Here is a 23,998-nt window from a genome sequence, read left to right on the forward strand (position 1 = left end):
GTCTGTCAAAAAGCACGTGGCTGTCAAAATACACGTGGCTTTGTTTACCTCATGCTAGTTAGGTTAAGTTGGCACTAGTGAGGTTTAGGCCCGTCAAGATGGCAGCAGTGAGGTTAGCGATGCGTTGTTGTCGATGACAGCTGTCAAAAAGCACGTGGCTTTGTTTACAAATTCAAATCTCGCGCCAAAATTCAAATTTCCCGCCAAAATTCAAATTTCCCGCGGGCGGCGGCGGCGGAGGAGGAGGCGGCGGGAGGAGGAGGAGGCGGCCGAACCATCCAATTATACTACTTACAGTAACCCATACCATGAACCATTACACCGATCTGTTTTCAGGCCAACTTTGCTGTACGGGAATAAAAGCTGGGTGGCCTCAGGATATCTTATTCATACGTTAGAAGTAACAGGTATGAAAGTAGCAAGACTGATCGCTGGTACAAACAGGTGGAAACAATGACACGACGGTACTCGGAATGAGGATATAAAGGCTAAGTTAGGACTTTATGGGTGAAGCGGTACGCATAAACAGTCTTCGGTGGTGGGGTTGGTCAGGCGAATGGTGGAGGAGAAGATGGATACTTAGGAGAATAGGGAGTAGATGAAGTACGGACTGTTGGGGTCTTTCACTTACTCATAAGGATTCAGAAGCATGCCTCTGGTTGCCAATTAAGTGATGTTTCTCCTATTGTAAAGAGACGTGATTTTGAATAATTCACGATTAACACAAAGAGAATAATGAATTTCAATTTCTAAAGAGTAATGCGATTATCTTATGAGGGATCAGCAAAATCAGTCCTTTTTTCTTCTCCTTGTTTGAAAGTAGACAAAAGTCCATTAACTTCATCAAAACATGAACAGGACAAATATCAATTAACTGGATAGTTAATGGTCTTCTTTACTCTACTACGATAAAATTCATTAACACCTTTGGAATTCAGAACTGAGTTTTTAAATAAAATGCCTAGGGTTATTTCAGTTACTTCTGATCTCTATGGAGTCTGCTTGGCTCGATTCATATTTTAGCCAGAGAACTGAATTGCGAGCCCATTGAGAGCATCAACTCTGAAAGCATTGCACTCTTCGGGAGTTTCAAACAAGAATACTATAGGTCTACCGAAATAACTCTTCCGGAGCTCTCACTTAGCAAGACAATAAAATAACTGCGCACATAGGAGAGAATTACTGTAGATAGTTTACTTCAAGTGCTAAACAACTGAAAAGAAAACTCGACTACTCAAATACTTAGAAATAATAATAATGCTAAGTCGTATGCAAGACGGCAGAAATACCAGACAAGATACCTTTGGGCGAGCTTGGCAGTGTTTTAATTAATTTTGTCGGGTAGAGGTGATGATTTAAGAGAAAGTAAAATTAGGCAACCATCTTCTGTTACCAAAATAAATTTAAAAATATAAAATTAAAAGGAAAATGAAAAATATTCAGTTAATTAATTTTGAAAATGAAGGGAAAAAAATACAAACTATAAAAATTATTTTATAAAACCAAGAAATCCTTTTCATGTAATAGGAGACTGAGTCTTTTCAGATGCTATATATATAATTAAGTGCATCAGAAATTATGTATGTGGAATAATGGAGTTGTGGACTTCAAATTCTATTGACAGGTTTTTGAAATTGACAACTGTCAGACTTGCGGCTTATAAGTTTGCCACAAACTAACCTCCGCACACAGACGCCTCTTCGCTTCAGAACATAAACACGAGACTAGATTTGCAGTTATTTAGAAATTCTGTTGCAAATCGTATAAAATTTCCTAGGCAGACGAACTTGGAGGAATTTGAAGACAGTGAGCTGACAGGAACTTTTACTAGGAATTAAGTCGCGTAACAGATGAATTTATAAGTTTCAATACGTCAGCGAATCTTAACTAAATGGAACCTCAGTTGGAACACTAATACTTTTGTTCCACATATCTTGAATTCCAAAGAATAACAATAATGGAGAGCACCATACAGATGCCAGAATGTTTTTGAAATAATTAATTCCGGTATGTGCTCACAGCAAACTTTAATCAAGATCCGCTAGAACGGCTCTTTGGTATAATGCGATCATTAAGTTACAAAAATCATTCTCGAACAATAGATTTCCTGAATTTAACATGCCACACAAAACTTGCCGTCATCAGGTAGTCTATTAAAGTAGAACACTGGCTAAGAAGACAGAAGACACGAATACGGCTGTAGTAGAAAAAGCACGGAATAAAATGTAGAAAGCACGAGATTTTCCTCAGAACATAATGACCTCTTACTGGAGTGGACTATTCATTTACTTAATATTGATTGGCATAGTGTTGCCAAAGCGAGTTTTATTTATTATTGCATGTACATTACAGTTAACAATGGGCAAGGCACGCAAGGTTGTGAAATGTATTCTGTGTCCTTCATACAAAGCCTACAGAATAATATTGTTGTTTACGTCCAACTAAGTACTTTTTGACGGTTTTCGGAGACCCCGAGGTGTCGGAATTTTGACTCGCAGGAATTATTTTTACGTGCCAGTAAATCTATCGACACGAGGCTGACATATCTGAGCACCTTCAAATACCACCGGACTGAGCCAGGATCGAACCTGCCAAGTTGGGGTCAGAAGGCCAGCGGCCACTCAGCCTGGCAAAACCTACATAAGAAATACCTTCTGAAGCCCTCAAATTTATTAGGGACTACAGCAACAAATACAGCACTGACAGCACTCTCCTCACCCATACTCCAAAAGCCGTTTTCAACGTGTTGGTGAAAGTTCAAAATGTAGGCTACCGTCACAAAAACTTCCCTGTGGACATATCTATGGGGCGATATTTTTACGAGTGTTTGAACAGTATAAACGGCATAAAAATGATTCAAAGTATTTATGGTGGTGTGGATATTATCCCTAAATTTGTTTTGCATTGTATGAAGTGGCAATTTTATTTTGTAAGAAAAGAGGCTAGAAATGAACTGAAATCTTCTGAGATGATTAAGTCTACTCGGAACCTATCCAAACAATCTGACAACTAACTTCTACAATGCATTGTGCGTGCAGTAATTTTCTTTTATTCGTTTGTCGACTTGAAAGCTCACGCTCAATTAGAGGAGGAAGAACAGCCTAGCGGAAGGACCGATAACTAGGAGGGAGCTCACAGTTTGTTTTATTCGCTATGGTGGCAGTTTGCCTCCTCCAGTCGGACATGATCATCTTTCACAAGCTGCTGGTGGTCCGAGATGGTCTGCGAGAGGTCCCAGCGACAGCTTCCTCATCAACAGCCAGCCACTCCCAGTCCACAGGTTCCACAAGCGCGATAGAAGTGCTGGCCGCCCGAACGCTGAACTTTCTTGTGTTGCTGATAATCTCTGACTCGTTCTCCTGCAGACTTCTTGGGTTTATTCGATTTGTCTGATTCCCATCTCCCTGAACGCGTGTACGATAGTTTCTGATCCATTTAGACTTAAGATATTTAGACATATTGCAAATGTAACCCAAATCTGTACATCTCAACTGACCTGATCATGAAAATATGGATGTTTTGGTGAACAATGGTTGCTGGTACGATAGAATTCTGCGAGGAAAATTTAACAATACCACTCATAACACTATAGAACCACGGAGTCACGAGGTATACTAATTCTTCTGCATCACGACAATCTATTTCAACACAGAATGGAGGAAGCTCCCTCCTCTCACCGTGTTACAATTTATGCATTCTCGTGTAACGCTCGAAATTCTGAGCAGGGGGACGGTACTGGAACGAAACGAAAGACGTATTCTAAGTCAAAGGTATTCCATGATTGCACAAGTACCTTTTCTTAAGTGCGTACATCGCGCTCTGGGCGCCCTGGTCTACAAACTGTCTTCAGTCAAGAAGGCTATGCAATCGTACAGTCGAGAAGTTTTAACACCATAGCCTCGTTGACCTCCTCGCCATGTCCAGATATTTATGTTCTCCCTAGTGTCGGTTATCTTGAATGCTGCAGTTTACTGTATGTCACCACCAATGTAATAAAGAAATAATATGATATTTTTCCTCTCAACAACAGTTTATATTAGATTTCAAGAAAATGTATACATATCTTATTCCGCCTTCATTTGAACGAGCGCGCAAACCGACATACGCTCTGGAGGCGCTTCTCTAAGTGTGTGAACCAGATCTCACCACTTCCGAGCATTAGAAACTGTACAAAATACTATTTGGCTTGGGTTCGTACGTGGTGTTAAGGGCTGAGGGAGTACCAGTGGCCACCTGATGCAATGCTTCAATTTCATGCAGCATGTAACATGCAAAGATCAAAAATGCTTTATATTTCAAAAACTAGATTACAGAATATGACAAGACAATGTGGACAACACTCAGCGTTACCAATATAGGGACTAGACTATTGATGTAAATAAGGCCTTCGATTCCGTTTGGCACACGGGTCTCCTTTACAAACTCTGCCACCTTCCTCTTCCTATTACTCTTATTCACCTACTATTTAACTATCTCAAGTGTAGAGCCGCTAATATTACAATCTGTGGTGCTCGCTCTTATACCCTTCCTCTCACTTCTGGTGTCGCTCAAGGCTCCCCTCTCTGTCTCCCCTACTGTATATCCTGTTTACTTATGACATTCTCCACCCTTCCCCTCCTCTCCGCTTATATCAATATGCGGACGACTTAGCCATCCTTGCCCTAGGTCATTCCTTCACCTCACTTACCAAACACCTCCAATCCCATCTCAATATTTTGGTATCTTGGTTCAATTCTTGGCATCTTACACCTTGGATAACCTCCTAAGCTTTGGATAACCTCTTATTGGCCAGAACAAATAAGAAATGACGCCAGTAATCAAAAAAATACAACAACATGGCGGCCTCCAGATCAACAAAGGCCAGGACACACATCATAATAGATGTTCCCGATAAGCTCGGCAGCGGACTATGTCGTGAATGAATGTATTAAATTGATGTTTTCTATATTGCAAAGAACTTGTGTCAGCCTCACCTCAATTGACTTATGTATTTCCATGATTGTACCCTAAAGGGCAGCTCTCTCGATCGTGTGCACGGAGGATCGTTCTTTCGGCGAGACCTTTGTCTTATGTCTTTGGAGTGAATCTTTGCATTGTTATGAGTGCTGAATATAAAGATGGAGCCCTCGCAGATTGGAGCGGCGTTCTTATGTTATAAATGGGTTTATAACAGATTCAAACATGACCCATACTACCTTGCTTCTTATTATTTAAATTACTGATATGGCAGGTACATTAATATTTATTTTAACCATGCTTTTACGGTGTTTGTAAGACATTCTTCACTATCATGCATAGCTGATTGATATGCGTCCTTGTACTCAGAGCGAGAATGGGTTGTGTGTCTGTTGTTGACGTGATAGCATTGTGTTCGTGGCTGGGTCTCTGATTTATTTTGGTGCACTGCATTGTAAAATAATACCTTGCCATCTTATGAATGTATGCCCTGCGTCTCGGGTCGGAGATCCATTTCGGGTCGTACGGAGTGCATAAGTGATGGGCTTACGCGTGACCGTTAGGTCACTAATATGTTGCTGCTAATTGCCTGAGCTGTGCACGCTATCCCTAACATATGTGAAACCCCATATTTGTGATCAGGTGAGTCACATTATACGAGTTTGTGTTCAACTTATTTACTGGTGCAACTGCTCGTATCATTTTCCGATGCTGGCAGTGTGTATGTATTTGTTTGCGTGTGTGGGCGTGTGAAAGGAGAGTAATGATGACGTATCGATCAGTTTATTAAATATTTTAATCTTTTCTGGACCTCGTGCTTGTCGTGGGTAGGTTTATTCTAGTTTTGTCTTGGTGTCCGTCCCGGCCGTTTGTTGACCTAGAGGCCGCCATTTTGTTTATTTTCATTCGGGCTATGTGCATGCCTGTGCTTCTCTTTGGTTTTGAACTTTAATTCTTTGGTCCAGAGATACTGCTCTCTGTGCTAAGATGTGATCTTGCGTGTTTGTTTATGTTTCTCTGGGTTTACTGTTTACTATTCTTTTTCTGCTCCTCGCTGCGTGGGGAATTATGATATCTAGTAATTGTTGAGACGATGCAGAAATAATAATAAACGCGTGGGCTTGGAATTTCATTATGCTCGCTGATTGAATTAATCCGTGTGGATTGTAATCGCATCACGGTATTATGTAGCGAGACTACTGTTGTAAAGGTGAGTGCGTTATATTAATAATTTCAACCTGGTGTATTGAAAAGAAAAGATGTGGTCACACATCAATGATATGATCTCCAGTTGGATGGGTATTGAACGTGTATGTATTATCTCTTTTTGATTGCTGGCTTCATTTCTTATTTGTCCCTTTTTTGAATTTTTCTATTATTTTCAATAAACCCTCATTTGAATTTAATTCGTTTTTTACTGTTAGTAGTCTTAGTGTTTATCATATACTGCATTGAAATGAGGGACATTTCCAGTTCAGGGTTGTGTCGTTAGCCTTTACTAGTCGAGGTCCACGCCTCGATTCTCCCGTTGTGCGTATCATAATATGTCTGATATTATCTACAAAGGGAGGGATATGGTTCAAATGTACTATTAACCCTACTAAAACTCAATTTGTTGTTTTTCGCCTTAAGTCTCGCCTCCGTCCTATTAGTAACCGAATCCGACTAACACTGTATAACGTCCCTCTTGTAGAAACTAAACTACTAACTTACCTAGGTATCCCTTTTCAGAACAATTTAAAATGAAACTACCACCTTGCAGCCATCCACCGTAAAGCGGTTTATCGTTTCCGTGCTCTCCGTTCCCTTACCGGCCCCTCCTCGGGCTTGAAACCTCGCCATCTACTAACCGTTTATAAATCATTTATCCGCCCCCTCCTTACTTAGGCATCAATGACTTGGATTACTGTGCCCTCTACGGACTACGCTCGACTGCCACGACTGGACCGTCATGCTCTCCGCATCGCCTACCGCCTTCCTTATGACATTCCTTCCACTCATTTTCAATCTCTCTATAGTTTTCCCTCAATTCTCACTCATCTTCACTCCCTCCGTCTCAACAATCTTAATTCTGGTAACTCCAATCATAACCCTCTCATTACTGAAGCCCTTGCTCTTTCTCCTCTGGCCACTGCTATTTACAATAACACTCGCACTCTTGACAATTCACATCTTTTCCTCCCTGCTACTCCTTAGCTTCCACTAGATACTTCCCGCCGCAACCTCCTCGCTAGATGTTATGTTACACACAGCTGACTGTGCTTTCACATGCCGATACCTTAAGACATGAAGTGTCGAATGGACTCTTTTTTGTGGCTTTTGGAAGATACTGAAACCGTTCAATACCATGTTACTAGACATGTCGGAAAGTTATGTGTGCCGTTCACCACATCAATTTGTGAAATATTTGGTTGCAAATAGTATTTTATGCCCTGTCCGGGATACGAACGACGCTGGGTGAGTTTGGAGGCTGGAGCCCTAATTGCGTTTAAGGAGAGAGAGAGAGAGAGAGAGAGAGAGAGAGAAGCTCGGGATACAGTTTGAACTTGGTATTGCACTCTCTATCGTGCAAGAGAGTTGACGATATGACTCGAGGCTTAGGATGCTGCTTGTGTCCAAAGGCGTGGCTAATTTACAGGGCTTCAACCTAAGAACTGCATATTACCATCACTTCCTTGCCTATTTCCTGGATACCAACCCACAGATTTGGTGGGCTCATCAATAATAATAGTGATAATTCGCCATAAGCTCCGGAAGACTATATAAGAAGGATCAACAAACTTCGCATAATTTGCAGTATCTAATGAGGTAGAAATGTAGTTTACTTCTAGACGCAATTTTAATGACGTCACTTAGAGCAACATCGCAGTGATAAATACCACATGGCCCTTGGGGTTTCTTTACTTAAAGCTGGGGAGTCCCCATCGCCCCCACCACGCGCGCCTGAAATCCAAAAGATGCATGCGTAATTACTCTGAAACACACGATCCGATTTGATTGAAAATAGTTCAGTAGGTAGAGCGTGTAAAGAGCTACAAATTGAGTATCCATTCGACTTTGGAAGATGTTTACTAAAGGAGCGAATATGTAAAAGCCGGATGGACGTACCGTTTCCATAACGAACTCCACTAATCGGCTATATAAGGCGTTTCACCCTGCACATTTCAGCTTATTCTATGCCATGGTTTGTGCGATTCCCGTCACAGTGCAGAGTAAGTGTTTCTTTGTGCACATATCTATGGTCACTGTGTGATAGGTGTGTGTGTGTGTGTGTGTGTGTGTGTGTGTGTGTGTGTGTAGTATCGACAGTACTGCGATCAGTACTTTTCTTGTGATGAAATGACTATGAGATATTCTCAGAAATTAAATTCTAGACAGGTTAAGCAAATGAGCTTCATTTAGAGACCGGGTCATACTGGAGTGCTCATCAGCGTATAGTTGATACCGTGATTAGTGAGAACAAAATATCATAGTGCTATAGTGAGCACGTGTGAAGCTACCAGAGGCTACAAATACTATCAGATGAGAGTCATATTAGCCAGGGATGAACGAGTTGAATAGTGACGCTCAGCTTATGGGACAGATAGAGTATCGAGTAACGCTATCTGCAATGAACGGGGCGTGAGTGGCGATTTTCAAGAACATTAATCGCTACTTGTGGTAATCCATCTCAAGACAATGAGTGGGCATTACTATTATCGCACTTATCTAGAAGTCAGATAAGCAATACTTCGAATAACTCGACTTGCATTTGTGTTCACATGTATGCGAGTGCCCCCTGAACTCAGTGCTAGCGACAACGAGAACGCACCTATGTGCCAGTGGTATTCCTGAGTGGGAGGAGAGCATGGGATGTTCATTGGCTTAGAGATAGCAGTTTTTCAGTACATCATGAAGCCAGGGCGGAGCCAGATGAACCCAGGATCTTCTACTAACGAGATGGCGGTCATGGATAACTAAACCCATATGGGTATGGGTATCGCCAGATGACAGCAGGTTACACACCAAAACGATAAATAATTTCCAATGATATCTTAATGAATATCCGTCAAAGGTCGCATTGATATGATAACTTAAATTTGTAAATAAATTCAACAGCATGCATTCTGACTTCATGTGTAGCATGTAGCGAGCCTCAAAGGGGTATAGCTTCTTTATTAGTTTTTGTTTACTTGTCTTCAGGTTGATTATTTGTTAATCACTAAATTTATCTCCAGGAATCTGCATGAGGTAGTGTTTAATGCCCCATATGTTATGTGTGTTTAGTGAAGCATCCATAGATGGGGCGGGTTTAAATAATTCGGCTGACTTTCATAACATTTCAATTTAATCAGCTGGTAGGATCTTCCTAATTTCCGATTTTGAATTGTGCGATGAAACGGTAGCCAGGTGTTACACAAATTAAAATTTTCCTTGTTATAGACATCCTCCTTTAGTTTAAGGATGCTGATAAGTGAAGAAAGGAAATATTGACTCGAGGTACGAACTATTGACCTAGCAAGATACGAGAGTGTATGAAGTATTATACTTTAATTCCCTGTTGGAGAGGCATTGGAGTAGTGTGGATATTAAGCACATGGGTATGAAATTGAGTGCAATAGAAAGAATATGTGGAAATATATGCAGGATATGAGAAATAATAATATAAGCCCGTAGTGTAATTTGTAGAGGCATTGGAAGAAAGTGAGTAATATATGATGCTCTTGACCTGCAGAGATTTTCGCCCTCTTAAGCACATACTGCTTAAAATATTCACTTGCGTAGTAACCTGTCGTTACCACTGGGAGGCTCTGTGTTAATGAGCCGGTAGTTGATGCATTTCCTCTAATCAGGGTATTAAAATAAATTTGTGGTTAGGGAATTTCACTAGTACCTCGAGTTAGAATGGTATGGTTCGATACCTGACTGGCACCGAAGTTCTTGGGTCGATAGCGGAAGACCCTTGTGGGATCATGGACTCCGGAGAGCATTGGAGTGTATTTCATATCTTGTTTACAGGGGAGATGCTCCACCGTATTACGTATCTTATTGTTTGTGTCATGTGTATTGTTTGGTGATTCATTTCTGGAGTTACAGGTTCACCAGCGTTGTAAATGTCCATGTTCTATTTTTGTCACCCCGCAGAGACATGTGTGTTCAGTAGTGTGGTAATTTGTAATGAGATATAGGAACCATTAGTAATAGGCGACTGCAGGATTTTCATGATAATGATAATAATAATAATAATAATAATAAATAATTTCGTGTTGCTATTTCTAGCCGAGTGCAGCCCTTGTAAGGCAGACCATCCGATGAGAGTGAGTGGCATTTGCCATGTGTGTTATTGTGGTGGAGGATAGTGTTATGTGTGGTGTGTGAGTTTCAGGGATTTTGGGAACAGCACAAACACGCAACCCCCGGGCCATTGGAATTAACCGATGAAGGTTAAATTCCTCGACCCGGCCGGGAATCGAACTCGGGACCTCTGAACCCAAGGCCATTACGCTGACCATTCAGCCAAAGAGTCGGACATTTTTCATGATTAGATATGTTGATTATTCATGTAGAACGTACTGATTAAATACACTCAAAATTAAAAAGAACCATCAGAAAAACCAAATGTATTTGTGTAATTTGTTTTCCTTTTACAGTAATAAGTGGACGTTATATTTATCATACGGAAAAACATGGTCATTGACCCTTGTAATGAAGTGTAAATATTCAAATAATATCATTATCAAAGTCAAAGGGAAACGTCTCTAATATTTGGCAGTGAATCTGTAATATATGCGATGTTGAGTGGTTTCGACTTGGGAATGTCAGATTGCAATTGAAGAGTGAATAACGAACTCATAAAGACATTAAATGGCATTACCCATGCAATAAGTTAAGTGTAGCATATCTTAAAAATTGCCATGCAGGCAACTTAATTGGCATTTCGTGTGTGTACAAAAATTTTCATAAATGATCTTTCAGTGAATAAAATTGCGTTTTGAAGTAGGTAAAATGCATTTTTATTCTTTACTAGATTAATGTATACCTCTTACCATAGTGCCTTACTTTCAGGATATTTATTTTACATGCCCACTTCATTTTCGTCGGACAGGACCGTGATCCATATGCTCTCGAGCGAAGCCGCTGCTCGGAATGAAAGTAGCGGGGATGGGACTTCGATGCCCGGGTTTGATTCTCCGAGGTTCTTCATCCATAAGAATTCCATCCATGACATTTTTTGAGGCATGATTTTTATACTTAGGACTCTGCCGATCCCCGACACAGGTACAATATCAAGTAGCTAAGGCTCTTACTTGACAGTCCAGAGTTTAGTACTTTTGAGAAAAGTATCCAGGAATTCATACATTCTTAAAGTGAATCCATCTTTGTTAAAAATACATTCTGTAGAAACTGTGACCTTACGGCAGAAAAAATTAACTAGAAGAAATGATTTATCTCAAATTATCTTTCATCCTTTTCCAAAATCTAGAATTTGCCATTCATTCCGAAAAAAGTTACAAAACTCCCATAACTCACGCAAGTAACATTCACGAGAGGGAACTAATTGCTTATTTTTTATAATATCCATTCCAGTGCATTCAACGCTTCTTAGTGCGCCATTACACCGAGATTACTTTTTCAATCAGTTTCTAGATCTTCACAGGGGTATTTTTGATCTAGTACCACTTGTTTGTAGAAACCAGAAAGTCGTATATAAACCACTGAGTGAAATAACGTCGATCTGTTTTAATTCCATTTCATCTCAGCAATAAACTTGCTACGTGTAAAACAATGAAATCAGTTCTATGACTTGCTTGACATAAAACATGCAGTGGATTATCACTCGTTCAGCTAAATATGGGACAAGGATTGATGATGGACTACCAAAAGACACAGAGGACTGTTAGTAAGAAGTTATATTTGAAGCAAACATCTACAACATAAACCAACATTCATCATTCACAAACAAACAAATATTAAAATCATTCTTATAATATTACATAACAACAAAACAGTGTTTCTTGCACATGACACAGTTCTTAGAACATGTTAACGGGTGGACACCAGCAAAGGGCATGCGTTTTAACGGTAGGTTGAGCACTTTTGTGGATCGACTAGACGTGCAGAAATGAAGCCTCCTCTAGAGGTAATGGCTGTAGAAAATTAGTATAATAATATTCCGTTACTAACTGAAGATCGTTGCCTGCTGTCATTTCTTGATGGATACAGTACTTTTGTATCCATCTCTTGGCACAGGCCATACTAAAGTGTAGCTTCCACCGAAGTCCCAGTCAACATCCATGACAATATGGAAGTTGCTGGGGTATGGGTGGTGCTGAGTATTGACATTCAGAGCACGACTAGTGTTATGAAAGGTGCTGCTCATATGGTCAGTCGTGCTGCAATAGTACTTTCTGACCCAGTGAGGAAAGCAATGGCATACTACCTCACTCCTCATCTTGCCTAGTACGCCTCATTTTGGTTCTGCCATTGGTTTTTGGGGTTTCCTTATAACCGAATAACCTTTGGTGGTGCTATTTGAGGATCCAACCAGCCTCTGGGCTGATGACCTGACAGACAGACAGACAACTAAAGATCATTTAATTTGGTGCCACTTGACAGACGTTCATTCCATTCCTCTCTACCGGGACGCAACACGCTGCGGTGAACACTCTCAACATACAGGCGGGAAACGTTGTGTAGACAGACAAGAATTCAAAATAGAATAATTATACGGGTAAACACTTTTCAGGACAGAACTTTTCATTGTCGTAAGTTACAAAAACAAGGAGGAGAGCTCCTGAGTTCACTGTTCCTACTCGCAGCCCCATCGATAAAAATATTTGCCGAGTTTCCTTAAGTCTTCGTTACCAAAAGGAAAGAAGTGTGAAATTAAGTTGACTCACATTACCCTCCTGTTTTCTGTGGCTCATAATTCAACAACAAAAATCTACAATGAAATAATGTTCTTGAATTATTAACAGAGCCTTTGGATGACTTATTCAATAAAACACGTCCCTTAACCTACCAACACGGACAACATGAGATCGAACCTGCACAATAATTCTAGCTTTCTAACCTTTTGACTCTCGTTTATCTATATTTACAGCGGTCATTTCACAGACTGAAGCGACGATCTGTACATTATTGCTGAATGGAGTATACTGAAGCCTGTAATGCTGAAGCCAGAATACGACAAACTGAACAAGATGTAGACAGGAACAAAGCAGTCAAACTTGCACAATAAGCCCGGTGAGTTAATAGATGAGTCCGTCTAGCCATCTCCCAAACCCAATCTGAAGTTAGCGTATTTTAAGTTATTTCGGAGATCCAGGGTAAATAAACAACTCCACCTCCGGGAGGTAGCTCGGTACGTTCTGCTGCCGTCCTCAAGCCCAGATAAAGGAGGAGGGTGAATGGCTACAGAGCCTGCCGGGAAGATGTAGCCACTAAAATTCAAGTAATACTTTTTACTGGTAGAACATCCACCAGTGCATCCTTCAAATACAATCTCTTATATTGATGGGAGAGGGCAAGTGCCCAGTGCCTGGAAACAGGGCTTTGTCGGCTAAAAAATGGTCGCCATAACAGAAGAGTCCTCGGTCATCCAGGCTGGCGGGTGAGCGTGTGGTTGACAGCCCCACCCTGGAAAAAGATATATCGTTGAGAAGCCAAACAAGTGATGCCCGAAGAATGAGCACCAGTTGCGAAGGAGTTACCAAATTATGAGAGCTGTGTGCTAAAGAAGAACGTAAACTGTCCACTGTTATACGGTCTCAAGACGCTTCCTTTGGCAAACTCTTTAAGCTACTCTGCAACTTTACGATCGACCAATGAAACAGACTGCAAACCATCTATCAAATCGTCCATCGAATTCTATAAGGAGTACCAGAAAACAGGAAAGTTACGCGAGTTTGAAGTTTCATTTCGCACGTCTAGTGTATTCCCATTTCGGGGTGCTGAGGGGACATGCTGTACTACATGCTGGCTACGGCGGGCTGAGAGGGGGGCCTACTTGCAGGGAGAGGTTGATGCGCTGGGGTCCCGCGTTGCACCGCGCAGATACTGGTGAGCTCACGTGATGCTGGAGACCACTGCCCATCCGGAGCTGCCAACACAACAATAAATGACATTAATGATAATAATAATAATAATAATAATAATAATAATAATAATAATAATAATAGACGTATAACAAGTTTTATGATATGATAACTAGGGCAGAGACAGAGAATTTTATGTAACAAATCACACAAACTTTCTTAACATAAATACATCCATACACAGTCAATACATTTTTGCCTTACAAAGAAATATTTAAATAACTCAAATGATTTGTAATGTCGGCCACAAAGGCAAGGTCAACAAATCAGAACTGTGCTCTTACATCGCCATAGCTGCAGGGATAGAGAGTAGTGGGGCTTGGGGTCAGCCTTTGGCAGGACTCAAACGCTGAGTTGGAATGTCCTGGGTTAGAACGTTACTGGATAGCGGATACGATCGCAGAGGCCGGTGGGGTTTATAGTTATTCGAAGGTGAAAACTCAACTCTCACTGGCTTTCGGCACGTTAAAAATCTCCTTCAAGAAAAAAAAAAAGTCTTGGGAAGATTTTACTAATAACCTGGAAAGGCTAGGTCAAGCAGCAGGGAAACCTTTCTGGACAGTAATAAAGAATCTTAGGAAGGGAGGGAAAAAGGAAATTAACAGTTTTGGGTAATTCACGTGAAGTCATAATAGATCCCAGGGAATCACTGGACAGGTGGAGAGAATATTTTGAAAATACTTTCAGTGTAAAAGGAAATCTTCCCGGTGGTGTCGCGAACAACCGAGCTCATGGGGAGAAGGAAAATGTTGGTGAAATGACGCTTGAGGAAGTGGAAAAGGTTGTGAATAAACTCCATTGTCATAAAGCAGCAGGAATAGATGAAATTAGAGCTAAAATGGTGAAGTATAGTGGGAATGCAGGGATGAAATGGCTTCATAGAGTAATAAGATTAGCGTGGAGTGTTGGTAAGGCACCTTCAGATTGGACAAAAGCAATAATTGCACCTATCTATAAGCAAGGGAACAGGAAGGACTGCAACAACTATACTATTAGTATACCAGGCAAAGTATTCACTGACGTCTTGGAAGGGAGGGTGCGATCAGTGGTTGAGAGGAAGTTGGATGAAAACCAGTGTGGTTTCAGACCACAGAGGGGCTGTCAGGATCAGATTTTCAGTACGCGGCAGGTAATCAAAAATGCTACGAGAGGAACAGACAGTTATGTTTCACAGAACTTGAGAAAGCATATGACAGGGTAACGAGGGAAAAGATGTTCGCCATATTGGGGGACTGTGGGATTAAGGGTAGATTATTAAAATCAATCAAAAGCGTTTATGTTGACAATTGGGGCTGCAGTGAAAATTGATTACAGAATGAGTTCTAGGCTCAGGGTACTTACAGAGGTTAGCCAAGGCTGTAATATTTCACCCTTGTTTTTCGTAGTTTACATGGATCATCTGCTGAAAGGTGTAAAGTGACAGGGAGGGATTCAGTTAGGTGGATGTGTAGTAAGCAGTCTGGCCTATGCTGATGACTGTCTTAATGACAGATTGTGCCGAAAGCCTGCAGTCTAATATCTTGGAACGTGAAAATAGGTGCAATGAGTATGGTATAAAAATTAGCCTTTCGAAGACTAAATTGATGTTAGTAGGTAAGTAATCCAAGAAAACTGAATGACTGATTCGTGATACAATACTGGAACTGGTAGATAATTTCAAGTATTTAGGTTGTGTGTTCTCCCAGGATGGCAGTATAGTAAGTGAGATTGATTCAAGATGCAGTAAAGCTAATGCAGTGAGCTCGCAGTTGCGATCAGCAGTATTCTGTAAGAAGGAAGCCAGCTCCCGGGCGAAACTGTCTTTACATTGGTCTATTTTCAGACCAACTTTGCTTTACGCGGGCGAAAGCAGGGTGGACTCAGGATATCTTATTCATAAGTTAGAAGTAACACACATGAAAGTAGCGAGAACGATTGCTGGTACAATCAGATGGGAACAGTGGCAGGAGGGTACTCGAAATGAGGCGATAAAGGCTGTTAGGAATGAACTCGATGGATGAAGCTGTGCGCATCAAGCGGCTTCGGTGGTGGGGTTATGTGAGGCAAATGGAGGAGGGTAAGAGAAACAGAGGGAGACCAAGACGACGATCGTTATACTCAGTTTCTAACGATTTAAAGATAAGAGGTATAGAACTAAATGAGGCCACAACACTAGTTGCAAATAGAGGATTGTGACGACGTTTAGTAAATTCACATAGACTTGTAGACTGAACGCTGAAAGGCATAACGGTCTATAATGATGTATGTAAAATTATGAAATATAAAAAGATATGATTTTTTAATAAACCAATAACACTTTAATTATTTCCTTTCTCATTGATCTTTTCGTGTGTTTAAATCTCCCAGGAAAGCGTTGAAATTTATATTTTGCAGAACGTATTCAGTGGCCACAAAGACCAATCAATTCAGCCGTTCCTGTGTCACTGAAGATGGATGACACCTTTTCAGAAATTTGACTTCGAAAATACCCAACCGGGCGAGTTGGCGGTGCGCGTAGAGGCGCGCGGCTGTGAGCTTGCATCCGGGAGATAGTAGGTTCGAATCCCACTATCGGCAGCCCTGAAGATCGTTTTCCGTGGTTTCCCATTTTCACACCAGGCAAATGCTGGGGCTGTACCTTAATTAAGGCCACGGCCGCTTCCTTCCAACTCCTAGGCCTTTCCTATCCCATCGTCGCCATAAGACCTATCTGTGTCGGTGCGACGTAAAGCCCCTAGCAAAAAAAAAATACCCAATAACAGTAAATATATTATTTTTGAAACAATCATTGATTCTTACTTGAGCCTCCGCGACTTAGACGGCAGCGCGTCGGCTTCTCACCGCTGGATACCGTGGTTCAAATCCCGGTCACTCCATGTGATATTTGTGCTGGACAAAGCGGAGGCAGGAGAGGTTTTCCTTCGGGTACTCCGGTTTTCTCTGTCATGTTTCATTCCAGCAACACTCTCCATTCTCATTTCATAGCATCTATCAGTCATTAATAAATCACTTTGGGAGTGGCGACCCCATCGTACTAATAGCCTATATCTGCTTCATTCATTACACCCCTGACCCGGTCCATGACTGGAAAAGAGGTTGTAGGTTTTCATATTGATTCTTAGTTCTTTTTTTTTTTTTTTTTTACTCTACAAGATAAACAAGGCAGGAAATGGAAACAACCTTGACATCGCCGTAATTTTGTATTTTTGTCTTATGTTTTATGATGTGCCCTTCGTAAGCATCAATAAAAGTTCGTTGTTAATCATGACGTACGTATAAATTCTTAGCGCTATCGTAACTTTTGGGAACGTTGATACCACCACATTTTCAAAAATGAGTTTATGTGTATGCTATACTGGCACCATTTCATCAGCTTTAAAATCTTCTGTGATATAATATTCTTGAAATAAAGTTTTCATCTGTGAACTTCAACTCTGTGCCCTCAGGATAACTCTCTAAATTTTGAAATCTGTCTTGACAGAAATTCAACAGGGAACCAATGTGCTTTGTGCTGTATGCTTCCGTGCGACATTGTTTCATTTTTACTCTCTCTCTCTGAAACAATTCAAGAAAGTTTGACGATAATTTTCTTACAAGGTCAAGTCAGTGTTATTTCGTTCCGTTATCTGCGGATTGTAAAAGTTGTTACGTCTGCGTTAGTGCCTACTCTGCCTGTTAAGTAATCACTGATCAGGTAATGGTTGTATTTACAGTACTAAGTTCGACTGCAATTCAAACTAACTCCCCACAAGAGCCATGACCTGGATAAGCCACTTTGGTCTAGTTTTTGTTCAAAATAAAAATTGATTCTAAGATTTTATACGTGAATAACCAAATTGATTAGTTTTTTTGTAACCTTTTCTGAGGAATGACCCGCTTCAGAAAGTGCCGACATAAAGGTGGAACTGTAGCCATAACAATCAAGAGCGGGGACAGTTAATTGGGGTATGGATTACAGCGGACCGGCAAAGGACAGGGGAGACTTCAATGGACTAACGTCTACCTGGAGTAATTTTAGAGAATTACGTTGAGGCTAAGTCCTGGAGGAATTTAACATACGAGTTGGAGATCATTGATAGATTTAAAGAAGTCGGAATGAATTTCTCAATCCCAAGTTTACCCACGTAAATAGTTGAACAACAGAACAAAATCGAATGAGTTGCAGGTAATTCACAGACCTATATTCAGGGGTTACATTCAAATATTTAAAACGACAGAATAGGTAAATCATTGTGTTATATGTACAAATATTTTAAAGAAAAAATAGTTTGTAGGCGGAGGTTAGTTCCGAGAACAACCCAGCCAATTTCATTATTATTCTGTTACCACCAGAAAGCTTGTTTCTTCCGAAGAAGTTGCCCTGGTCGCGGAACCTCCTGATACGGCAACTCTGATAAGGGACATGCAAAGAAGGAAAAAAAGAATTATGTTGGTCACCAACCTTCTGCGAGAAGAGGAAGAAAAGAAGAAGAAGAAGAAGAAGAAGAAGAAGAATCTTAGCAAAAGAAGAAATTCAAACTACATTTAAATAGGTTTAATTTGTTAAGGATGTATGTCATTCTTTTGCCAACGTTTCGAGAAACTGGCTCCGTAAATGTCAAACTGCTCGTGAGCCTCTTACAGTACAAGGGAACCATTTGGGGTTTGTGTTTGACCAGACCTATCATAAACTAGGCAGGATGATCGGCTAAGATGCTATGAACTTAATGACAACTGTCATTCTGCCGTAAAATAATATTTACGTACTTACAAAATTGTAATTTTTGCTGCAGTTTTAAATGGAACGTGGTTTATCGAAAGCATCGATTGCAATAAACTTGCTGGGATAAGGTGCCATGTCATCTCTGCACGCCTGCCGTTGTTACATAGGCGGTCTACAGCATGATAAATTGAGTGATCCTAAACAAGTCCAGAAGTTTCCTTGTTTGTGCTAATCAGAGGTTATGTTAATAGCCTGCACGTTTATATAGACTACCAATAATTTATAATGCGTGATATTTTACCTACCATTATAGACGATAGGGTACAAATCAATCAATCAATCAATCAATCAATCAATCAATCCTGATCTGCATTTAGGGCAGTTGCCCAGGTGGCAGATTCCCTATATGTTGTTTTCCTAGCATTTTCTTGAATGATTGAAAAGAAATAGGAAATTTAATGAACATCTCCCTTGGTAAGTTATTCCAATCCTGAACTCCCCTTCCTATAAACGAATATTTGCCCAATTTGTCCTCCTGAATTCCAACTTTATCTTCATATTGTGATCTTTCCGACTCCTCAAGACACCACTCAAACTTATTCGTCTATTAATGTCATTCCATGCCATCTCTCCGCTGACAGCTCGCCAACATACCACTTAGTCGAGCAGCTCTTCTTATTGCTCTCAATTCTTCCCAACCCAAACTTTGCAACATTTCTGTAACGCTACTCTTTTGTCGGAAATCACCCAGAACAAATCGAGCTGCTTTTCTTTGGATTTTTTCCAGTCCTTGAATCAAGTAATCCTGGTGAGGGTCCCATACACTGGAACCATACTCTAGTTGGGGTCTTACCAGAGACGTATATGTTCTCTCCTTTACATCCTCACTACAACTCCTAAATACCCTCATAACCATGTGAAGAGATCAGTAGGCTACCCTTTATTTACAATCCCATTTATGTGATTACCCCAATGAAGATCTTTCCTTATATTACCACCTAGGTACTTACGATGATCCCCAAAAGGAACTTACATCCCATCAACACAGTAATTAAAACTGAGAGGATTTTTCCTATTTGTGAAACACAACCTGACTTGTAACCCTGTTTATTCATACCATTGCCCACTGTCCATCTCACAACATTATCGAGGTCATTTTGCAGTTTCTCACAATCTTGTAACTTATGTATTACTATATACAGAATAACATCATCCGCAAAAAGCCTTGTCTCGGATTCCACTTCTTTACTCCTACCATTTATATATATAAGAAAAACATAAAAGTCCAATATACTGCGTTCAGAAATGCCTCACTTAATTATTACAGGGTCAGATAAAGCTTCGCCTAAATTAGATCTGTTTTCTAGAAATATAGCCACCCATTCAGTCACTCTTTTGTCTAATCCAATTTCACTCATTTTTGCCACTAGTAATAAAGCTCTATTTTTATATATATATTAGTATACTGTACTAGATGTAAGCCTCTCTACGACGGGGAGAAAGTGCTTCTAATGTAGACCTAAATGTATGCATACCTCAGTGTTATTTCACTTAATGGTTAGGTGACGAAATACCATGGATAGAGACCAAATGAACAGTGAATTAGTGCCTGGAATATGGTAGTTTGTAGTCTAACGAAGGTGTGCTTCCTTTGTAGAATTCAGCAACCTTCATACCAGGTCTTGATTTAGATGAAGATCTGTCTCTGGAGTAGCTCCTAATAAACGTGTTGAGCGTTTCTTAAAATGCTCCAACAGTATATAATCTCTTCCACAAAATGTCATCGTTTGGGCATACCTTATCTTCTTATTTATTATTTCATAACCGTTTCCTTCATGGTTGTAGATATAGTATACCTAGCGCAGGGAATGGTTGCAGTGTACAAACATATTTCGTAGATGAAGTCTAATTTCGGAAGAGTTAGTTAAAGATCATTTTCCGATGTGTACTTCAGATGTCACAAAAGAAATCAGGAAAACTCTGCAGTCAGTTAAATTAGGCTGTTGCTGGGCTTCTTCACGAACAGTAGGAACTGAAGCTGAGGACAGTGATGACAGATAAAAGTGATGATTTAGTGAAACCCTTCGCAGGTTTACACTGTTATAAACATGAATTATACACCAATCAAGTATATACTTATCTAGTATTGTAATATCTACTCGAGTTGAATTCTCCAAACAATTTCAATGTGAGGTCCATTAACCGACGTAACACATTCCAAAGCATTTGAAATATATACTTTGCGGCCTGGATGGCTTATATTTCATTAAACGTATTTATGTGATCGCTGCAAAAATAATCCATTCTAATCATTTTATCAAACAATATATCATCAATTTCAATGAGCAAATTGGTAGTGGACAAAATAGTGAACTTTGACGTTTCGAAAGTCCATTCTTTTAACTTCAGGACAGCATTATTAATCAGAAATGAACTTCGGAGGCAATATCCTTTTCAAGTGAATGTAGTTAGAGGATAAAAACCCACAAAGCACCAAACTTCAATGTTCTACTACAGTATTAAGTACATACTCAGAAATATAAAGGATAAGAATCACAACTTTTTTTTGCTAGTGGCTTTACGTCGCACCAACACAGGTAGGTCTAATGGCGGCGATGGGATAGGAAAGGCCTAGGAGTTGAAAGGAAGCGGCCGTGGCCTTAATTAAGGTACAGCCCCAGCATTTGCTTGGTGTGAAAATGGGAAACCACGGAAAATCAGGGCTGCCGACAGTGGGATTCGAACCCACTATCTCCCGGATGCACGAATCACAACTAGGAACTCAAATTATGTGTCAATGTCGTCCTCAGGAGAATAAGAGAATAAATATCCCGAATTGCCAACCTTCAATTCTGTACGTATTTGTGTATGCAATCAGAGCGGCAAAGAGCTAGAATTACAGCCATGACGTCAGTAAGGCAAGGAGAATGAATAGTAAAAAGCAAACTACCTAGCAGCCCTCCAGGCAGTCGTAAGTTTCTGGTATTGCCGGGAATCCAGCCCATGTCTCGAAGGATGGTAGCTGTGCGGTTAGGGGCGCGCAGCTGTGAGCTTGCACCCGGGAGATGCTGGGTTCGATCCCCACTGTCGGCAGTCCTGAAGATGGTTTTCCGTGGTTTTCCATTTTCACACGAGGCAAATGCTGGCGTTGTACCTTAATTAAGGCCACGGCCGCTTCCTTCGCACTCCCAGGACTTTCCTATCCCATCGCGCCATAAGACCTATCTGTGTCGGTGCAACGTGAAACAAATTGTAAAAAAAAAAAGAAGGATGGTAGCCAACAGCGCAAAACCACTGCACTACGAAGGCGGTCAGAATGAATATGGCAACCGCCTGATAGGAAAAATCTCTCGTATTAGCTGTAGAGAGCGCCGATACATTCGGACATTTTCCTCATTATTTGAAAAATTTCCGTCAAACTTGCAGGAGGTTTAATATTTTTCAGCAAAACCACGTCGGGAAGTCAGTAAAAATCCTCGGACGGATCCACAACTGGACAGAAAACACTGGATTTTATAAATATGTTATATACAATACATATTTTGGGCCATAACTCGCGCTGAACCCTTTTTTCATAACAATGCGCAAAAATCTTTAACGATGTGGGGAACTGTTGCATGTATCAGTTCGAACTAGAACTGTCACCGTGGCAGACAGGAGTTCGTACTCTGGTGAAGAGCGTTTGGTTCCAGCTGTGTGGGTGCACGAGACACCCAATATTGGCGCGACGATGGTGATGTTATGAATCGTTTCCAAGATAGTTTTAGATCGCAATAACATCATGTTCACGGATGAGTGCGCAATTTACCGAAGTTAAAGAAATCGAACCGAGCTCGATAGCTGCAGTCGCTTAAGTGCGACCAGTATCCAGTATTCGGGAGATAGTAGGTTCGAACCCCACTGTCGGCAGCCCTGAAGATGGTTTTCCGTGGTTTCCCATTTCCACACCAGGCAAATACTGGGGCTGTACCTTAATTAAGGCCACGGCCGCTTCCTTTCCATCCCCATCCCCTGTCCCCATCGTCGTCATAAGACATATCTGTGTCGGTGCGACGTAAAGCCAATAGCAAAAAAAAAAAAAAAAAAAAATCGAAACGTTGTGTTTTGGAGTAAGGACAGATCCTATTTCTCACAGGAATATGTTATGATCTGGGCTGGCATGACTGCGAACCGCATTCATAGACCATTCTTTAATGGCCCCGTTGACGGGCTGTCATGGCTCTATCCGCAACTCACGGAAGCTGGAATAGCAGATCCATAATCCTGCAACAGATGGAGTCCCTGAGCATTTTGCTATAGTGTTAGAGAATGCCTTAATGAACTGTTTCTAGACAGGCCGATTGGGCGCAGATCGGAGGCAGCACGCCCCCCCCCCCCCCCCCCCACCTCCAAAGACCTGGCCACTGAGGAGCCCTGACTTGTCCGTTCCAGACAACTCTGTGTGGGGTTTCATCAAGGAAAAAGCCAGGCAATATCGCTACTGAACATCGGAGAGAAGTGTTTGTATATACTTGTGGCGTATTCAATTGTGTTAGGATAAAGGTGTTGCTCACACTGATATTTTGGACACATGGTGTTGAATACATCTTATAATGTAAAATAAACGTCAAATTTTGTTGTACTTATAAAATACAATAAAAATGAAATAAAGAGGGGTTAAGGTGACGAACGACCCACCCTGTATATGTAGATTAGATATACAAGAATTAATATTACAGTTCCCATTATAAAAGATACAGAAGTAAATCTCAAAATTAGTAGAATAATTTTGTAGAGCGTGAAATTGTGCACGTGTTGTGAACATTGAATTTTCAGAAAACAATTGTAACGCTGCTTTTGCTTTTCCGAAATTATTATTATTATTATTATTATTATTATTATTATTATTATTCAATTTACGGTATGTTAATTGATCATTCACCCAAGTTTCACCGCAATCCGTCTCGTCCAACCCAAACAGTTTCGTGTCAGTATCACTACGGAAAGGTTATTGCACATTTTCGAGAATATTTTGAATTCTGATCAGTGCAGTTTGTGTTCAGGGTTTCATGTATTCCTCGTTGAGATAGAACTAAAGTTTTCCCCCCCGTAATTATATGTTACGTATCTGCCTGTCGGGCTGAACCTGTTGAGAGGATTACCAGTGTCATCATCGGCTTGACTCGAGTACAGGTGTACAGGGGAGTTCTCACAGCGATTACTTCTCTTTGTGCTGCCGTGCCGCCCCGGGGACATCTGAGCTTTCTTTTCTTCTGAATGTGTATGAGCAAACAACTGAAGGAAA

General features: G+C 40.7%; 1 protein-coding gene across 6 annotated transcripts in view; it reads right to left on the minus strand.

Annotated features, from left to right (window-relative positions):
* Window positions 1–23,998, minus strand: part of LOC136877020 (protein big brother) — a 213,039-nt gene that overhangs the window by 28,148 nt on the left and 160,893 nt on the right. For 2 of the 6 annotated variants that reach the window (XR_010860698.2, XM_067150814.2), the window contains one exon: window positions 13,950–14,038. Coding sequence is in view for 2 of the 6 variants with exons in the window: in XM_067150814.2 (XP_067006915.1) it covers window positions 13,950–14,038 (89 nt within the window). In the remaining 4 variants the exon portion in view is untranslated. Of the gene's footprint in view, window positions 1–11,828; window positions 14,039–23,998 lie in introns of those variants that run through there. The other 4 variants (XR_010860697.2, XM_067150813.2, XR_010860699.2 and 1 more) reach the window with 2 other exon arrangements.

This window comes from Anabrus simplex, chromosome 7, assembly GCF_040414725.1.
Source record: "Anabrus simplex isolate iqAnaSimp1 chromosome 7, ASM4041472v1, whole genome shotgun sequence".
NCBI classification, from domain to species: Eukaryota; Metazoa; Arthropoda; class Insecta; order Orthoptera; family Tettigoniidae; genus Anabrus; species Anabrus simplex.